Source organism: Cephus cinctus, unplaced genomic scaffold (genome assembly GCF_000341935.2).
Source record: "Cephus cinctus unplaced genomic scaffold, Ccin1 Ccin1_scaffold1073, whole genome shotgun sequence".
Taxonomy (NCBI): Eukaryota; Metazoa; Arthropoda; class Insecta; order Hymenoptera; family Cephidae; genus Cephus; species Cephus cinctus.
In genome coordinates this window covers 195,876-202,187 of record NW_014333593.1, presented here as the reverse complement: position 1 = coordinate 202,187, position 6,312 = coordinate 195,876, and the positions used below count along the sequence as shown (strand labels likewise).

Here is a 6,312-nt window from a genome sequence, read left to right as displayed (position 1 = left end):
TTTTTTTTTTTTTTTGGGGGGGGGGGGGGATTTGGGTAAAGTCATTAGGGAACTGTCGTTTATAATGGGTCAGCGGAAAAGTTTGGGCGACGTCCTTGCGCGGCGTCGGGACGCCCCGATGGACGTAAGATTTTCGTGAGCGATTTTTGGTCGACGATTCAAAGGACTTCCGTGTGGCTTTGACGCAATTGCGAAATAACTTGGGGGTTTTGATTCCAAGGGAATTCGTTGTTGTGTTTTGGTTGTTTGTTAGAGACTGTGCATTGGATCATTAGGCCGCGTTTGGTTGTAGCGCGGGGCCTTAACGGCTGTGGCTTTTGGAGAGTCGCGTTTCGGGGTCCGGGCAATCCCGTGTCATCGATCAAAACGGGCATTGTTCCTGGGGGCTCTGGTAATTAGGGCGCCCTCCATCCACGAAATATCGTCGATCGTTACGTCATTGGTTACCGGTTTCTCGAGCGGGGCCTTATCTGAGACTATGGAGGGGGCACCCGGCGGTCCCCCTTTGACTTTCCGACTCGTTTCCTCGCTAGTGTACTCCGTAGGTAGGCGTGCAGTTAGGTTTATTGACTCCATTGACTTTTTGGGCCTCGTTATATGTATGACCGTTTTATCGAAGTATCGCATATTATTTTGGGAACTGTTCAATCGGGCCCTGAAATTTCGGAATTTTTTTTTTGATCATTTTTTGCCTCCTTCACGTCATAGGCATCAACCGATCGATTTGTAGATCCTTACGTGCGATGATACCCGCGGAGATTTATGGCTGCTCGTGAAATTAATCCAGCTCCAGGTCCGGGTTGATCGGTCGGGGCCGGATAGCATATACTCCACAACGTATCCTAATACCCATAAATGAACTATACATTTTCCTACTATCAGGTAGCACAAGCTTTAAATATTACGGAAATTACTAAGAACCGTGACAAAAAAAAAGTCATTTACTTTCCATTCACCCTTTTTCTTCTTTTCACATGCATAAACATGAGCCTGACGTATGCTGATGCCCAAAAGATATTTTGTACGCGCTACGTTCGGTACTTCGATTTTCTACCGGGGACCCAAAAAACAATCCGGTCCCATTGTCTACGGTCTTAATTAACGCCCGGGACCCGCGCGAGGGCCTTATCTCGCCAGCTTCCGCTCTATCATGAGAATTATTTCCGCGCATGTATGTAAATCACGTGAAATGAACAATTGGGCCTTATCTAATTTCTCGGACCTTTTACGTAACGTCATCACGTCGTAACGTAAGGCTAACGCAAGGCTCCGCCAATTGGAACGGATTTCTATGTACGATCGTTTTTGGGCCTTACGCGTTTACACAGTCAGGAACAGCTGGATGGGTTAAATGTGCTCAACAACACATTTACCAGTTTCTCAGGATCAATTGACCGTGTCCAAATCGTCTAATGGATCGCTCTGATGTCTGCCTATCAAAAGTTGCTTGAACTCCGTATATTTATTAATTACTACTGGCGGTCGGGCCGCCAGTCACAGTTGACACGGACTACATCGCAGTGTATTTCAGTGTCGGCCGATCGATTCGCTGTAAAATCACTAGTATCGCCGAATAAACATTTATGCGAATAGAAATGATTAATCGATCCTCTCAGCTGTATTGCCCGAGTGTTTGCGTAGCGTGGGAAGAGCGAATAGCCAGGGCCGTATTGAAGGGGTTGTTTACGTTGAAGAGTTGGGCGAAATAGGAAGGGGTGGTCTAGACAAGGGATGATCTGGCACAAGGGGTACTTAACACACATACTTCAGAGGCGATCGATAATTTTATCCAATATCATTGTGAATTCGATTTCGATTTTTATCATTTTTTTTTTTATACAAAATTTTAGACTAAATTGTATTTTGAAAGAAATTTTTGGTATTGGGTATAGCAGGAGTCTGCGAGTGAAATTGAAATTCTACAGGGTCTAACTCTATGACCGTATTTTTTTTTGCATCATTTTAAACGTGAACCGCGGAATTAATCTTGGTTCGAAATAAAAAAAAAAAAGGAAAACGTGACTATCTCCCGTGTCATTTCGCGGAATTCGCAAAGTCTCTCCTGTGCCATTTCGCAAACACCTTCAAACTGGTACTCTCCGTGTATACATTAATACATACATATATATATATATATTTCCTCACACTGCAAGTCTGACCACTGCAAGGACTGTTTCTCTTTTTCCGTCTCGCAGACGTACGGTAACGCTCTGTAATTGGCAACTTTGAATCCCCGGTATTCTAATGTCCACCGGCAAGTTTCTTGCGACGCTACACGTCGTGCTACGACGGCTTAGGTCGCGCTTAGGACTCGCGTCGATATCACCACTAAAATCATTCGTAGTTTCACGATCGAGTTGAATATAATTTGAAAATGTGCAGAGAATTTGGAATACTGAAATATTTTTAATATCCGTTTCAAAATTCTTGCGAGTTCTAAGCGCGACTTTATAGCGCGATTCGTGTCGCTTGGCTATGTTAATTTCACTCCTTTTCGGTACGGATGATGGTAACCTATAACAATCTATACACATATATATACATACATATATGTATTAATTACGCAATATAAAGAATGGCAAATTAAATTTTGAGTGAAAAAAAAATTAGATTTACTCTTGGCTTTTTTATGTATATAAGACATACGGTATATACAGCCGTAAGAAATTGTTTAGAAAGTTGTTTGAAATGTCCGAGAAGTCGAGTCCATCCCTAGCGAAACTCTCTCCTGGCACGAAGTGCGTATCCATCTACCACGGTCTATGGCTACTTTTCCTACGTAACACTCATTTAGAATAATTTGACTAATTTTGATTTTTTTTTTCTTTCTTCTTTCATTGTACCACAGCAGCCATTGACTTTGCTATTGTCTTTTTCTCTTTCCTCATGTAGTTTTTACGGTTACTTCCCTGTTTGTTACTGTTGTCTTTTCGATTAAAGATACCGCATACACGTGCCAGCTTGGATGGCCCACTTCTTAAACACCCTGTATAACGAGGATGTCGATAAGTACTGAAAAGAGAGTCATGAGCTGCTCGTTACCAATGCCCACACTCTGATTAGCCGCCGTGCCGACTCATCGGGACCACCTGATCATGAAGGAACCCGACATAGACTCTACTGTACGACCGACTTATTAATCGAAAGTCATTCGCGGTTGGATTAATGAATCGTTAAAAGAAACGAGATCCGGAGCTACGATGAGATAAGACATACTAGAGATATTTAAATAAGAAAATACACAGTACGCAGTACAACAATGATGTGGGATTGGTAGAAAAAAATTGTATGAAACTTTTTTTTTTTTTAATAATTTTTTGGCTAAATTCGTCAATTTTATACATTTCAATTAAACACACTAATTGTATTACTAAAAATTGGCACCGGTGCGTAATCATAAGTTTCATTGGGAAGCTTCATATGCGTCTTTTTCACTTGCTCCAACGTTTCGTTATGCGAGTATCATTGGACACCCGGTACACGTCGATCGGATGACGTTATTAGATTCATTGTTTGTACACGATACAATGCCACATTACGAAGGTAGTTAGCGGATGCCCCTTAAGGCGGTTCCTATGGTCTTGCTATAGGTAGCGACAACAGCAATAGCAGCAACCAGATTAGACAAACGAACTAGCGTCTAACGTTAAACCCGTGCGGCATTGTGGGAGAGGGACTCCTGCCCTTTAACTCTGACGTTACAGCCGCTCTCGTGATTAACAACTGGCTTCTCGGAGCATATCTTTCGAGGCTTTCGAGTGTAATCGATTAATTTACGATATCGTACGCGAGCCTGTGTCCGTCGGGGCTATTGTTTGCTGTTAATTACACCGATACATCTAATCGCTCGGTCGAAATCAACCTGTTATGCTTGGCCGATCTCGTGCGACCGCCTGCGGATAAGAATATCGGTACTAGATATTGTCCCCATTTGAATAAATTTTTTTTTTTTTTTTTTTTTCCTTATGTAAGATTAGGCGGGGAGATTTTTTTTTTTCATTTATATCATTGATTGAGAATTGGAAATTTTTTAAAGCAAGTCCCACGTCAACGATGGGGTCGCGGGTTCACTTTGAAATCGCTGGCTGCCCGTGTAGGAGGATCGGGCTGCAGTTGACTAATTGGACGAACTGTCTAATTCCGAGGTGTCTTATGTTAATTATCCTCTACGAGGCGGGGCCTTACTATATATATATCGAGGTAGATGAATCGATTACTTAACACTTGTCACGCCTCGCTAATTAACATTCAGTCATCTCACAGTGGTATAGGTACCCCTTACCGATTGCATCCTTGGTAAGGCCCATGAGCTAGTCGTTTAATATTTATTGTCTATAGCTCGGCCCCATTGCCACCTCGGGCCCTGGGCCCCTCTTGTCGATTAGAATTCGAGGTGGGTCCCTGGGAATTCACGGAAAATATTAGAATACCTCGACGTACTGATCACTGTTGACAGATAGCCGTTGGGACCGTCGACGCGTTAACGTATGCTCGATGCCAGGGTCCTGATGACGTCCTTGTCGACCGAGGAGTCTCGCTCGTGATGGGGCCCCATAAGTCCCCTATGCGGAATACCAGATGCCGAGGACCTTTTCTCTTCATCTGTCTTTAGTTTGTTTCAACCTCTCTCTCTCTCTCTTTTATTTCTTCATTTTTACTCTTCCCGGCGAAACTCCATCTAATCGAATCCTACCATCTTCTGCCGGGACAAACGAGCCTTCTTATTTTTGTACGACATTCGTCGCTCGGGCTCCTGAGGCGAATGGAAATCGAGAAATTTTTTTAATATTGTTTTTTTTTGTGTGAAAGGAACAAATTCACTTTTCTCGAAAAAGATACGAAACGTCGGTGCGTATCTGTTTTTCGTTTCTTCGACCGAGACCGGGCAGGTTTTACATGAAGATTTCAATGTCGTTACGATTTGGGTCCGTTGGGGCCCTATCATCACGACGGTAGTATTACGAGCCTAATGCAATTCCTACAGTGCATACCCTATACCTGCTTATACCAAAGTGAACGAATGGTATAAAATTGGCCGGCGCCGACGCCCTTTGCCAGCAAATAAGTCAGGATGGACGCACGTGCTGTTGCTTCATAGACGCAATTCGGGCTGTCCGCATCGCTTCGACAGTGTGGATCGCCCTGCGGTGATCACGCTGGCGATGAATCGACCGATTCACAATCGGGCGACGATACCGATGTAGCGAATTAGTTTTTGTCGCTGTTAAATTTACCAGCGATCTGACGCTACTGCAGTCCTGTTGTTGCACCTTCGACTATGCACTTGCATTCTTGAGCATTTCTTTCGGCGCCTGGTTACGTACGCAGCTGCACGTGTCGTCTAAAGAGCCGATTAGCAGGCCGCACCGTTCTTCGGAACTTTAATGCTATTCACGACGTCCATTGCTCTTCTGACAGCCTCGGCGTCCCGACGTCCGTCGATAAATTTTGAAACTGCAATTTTTTCGCATTCGATTCCACCCCTCCCCGTCCCCAATCTCTCATCGCCCGGACTAGCTATAATAAGGGAAGCTGCAAGACGCGAACACAGTGTACGTTAACCGTACGTGATTTTTGTTGCAGATGCGTGCGAGTCACTTGTGGATCGACCTTACGGTGAGTCAGTCAATTATGAATCTACCTGTATATAAAATACGTTAAAATCTCCATATCCCGGTGAATGAAACTATTTTTCAAGATCGCTTTTAATAGCCGCGTAGAAATAGAGAAAAGCCTCGTACAAAACTCGTCCATCTCAATTGAGATTGACGTAGGAGTCCGGGGGCCTTGCGGGGCCCCTTACAAAAAGTCCCATAGCATCCGGCTTTCTATGCTGTGCGAGGCCCTGGCGGGGCTCGTAAAATTCAGCGTTATGTGATTCGGCCCTGATGTTTTGTCCACGAGATTATGATTACTCCTTGGAACAGCCGTGGCTAAATATCAAGAGACAGTACATACATATATACATATAGGGAGTGAATAAAGTGAGGTGAAAAAAGAAATGAACAAAAGCAAAAGGACCCAAGAAAACGAAGGGCTCGGAGCAAAAAAAAGACAGACAAGAAACAACATGGAAATACGGTCGTTATCGTACATTCTAAGGTACTCGTTAAAAAAAAGTAAGATAGACTTATTACGTAAGGGTGGCTTTTCACTCGCGCTGCCGTGACGGGACGCGTCGCTTTGGAATTTCGAAATTCAAGGGTCCCGAGAATCAACAGGTCGGTTATGAGAGTGTAAAGCGTTTTGAATTCACCCTCCACGAGGGGTAGCACGAATACTTGGCGCGAATCTCGTTGTAAGGGGGTGGCT

General features: G+C 43.9%; 1 protein-coding gene across 3 annotated transcripts in view; it reads left to right on the top strand.

Annotated features, from left to right (window-relative positions):
* LOC107271979 (POU domain, class 2, transcription factor 1) overlaps nucleotides 1–6,312 on the top strand; it is an 82,915-nt gene that overhangs the window by 10,736 nt on the left and 65,867 nt on the right. For 2 of the 3 annotated variants that reach the window (XM_015748638.2, XM_015748636.2), the window contains exon 2: nucleotides 5,584–5,616. The exons of the other annotated variant lie outside the window; for it this stretch is intronic. In XM_015748638.2, coding sequence (XP_015604124.1) covers nucleotides 5,584–5,616 — 33 coding nt within the window. The remainder of the gene's footprint in view (nucleotides 1–5,583; nucleotides 5,617–6,312) is intronic. 3 annotated transcript variants of the gene reach the window in all.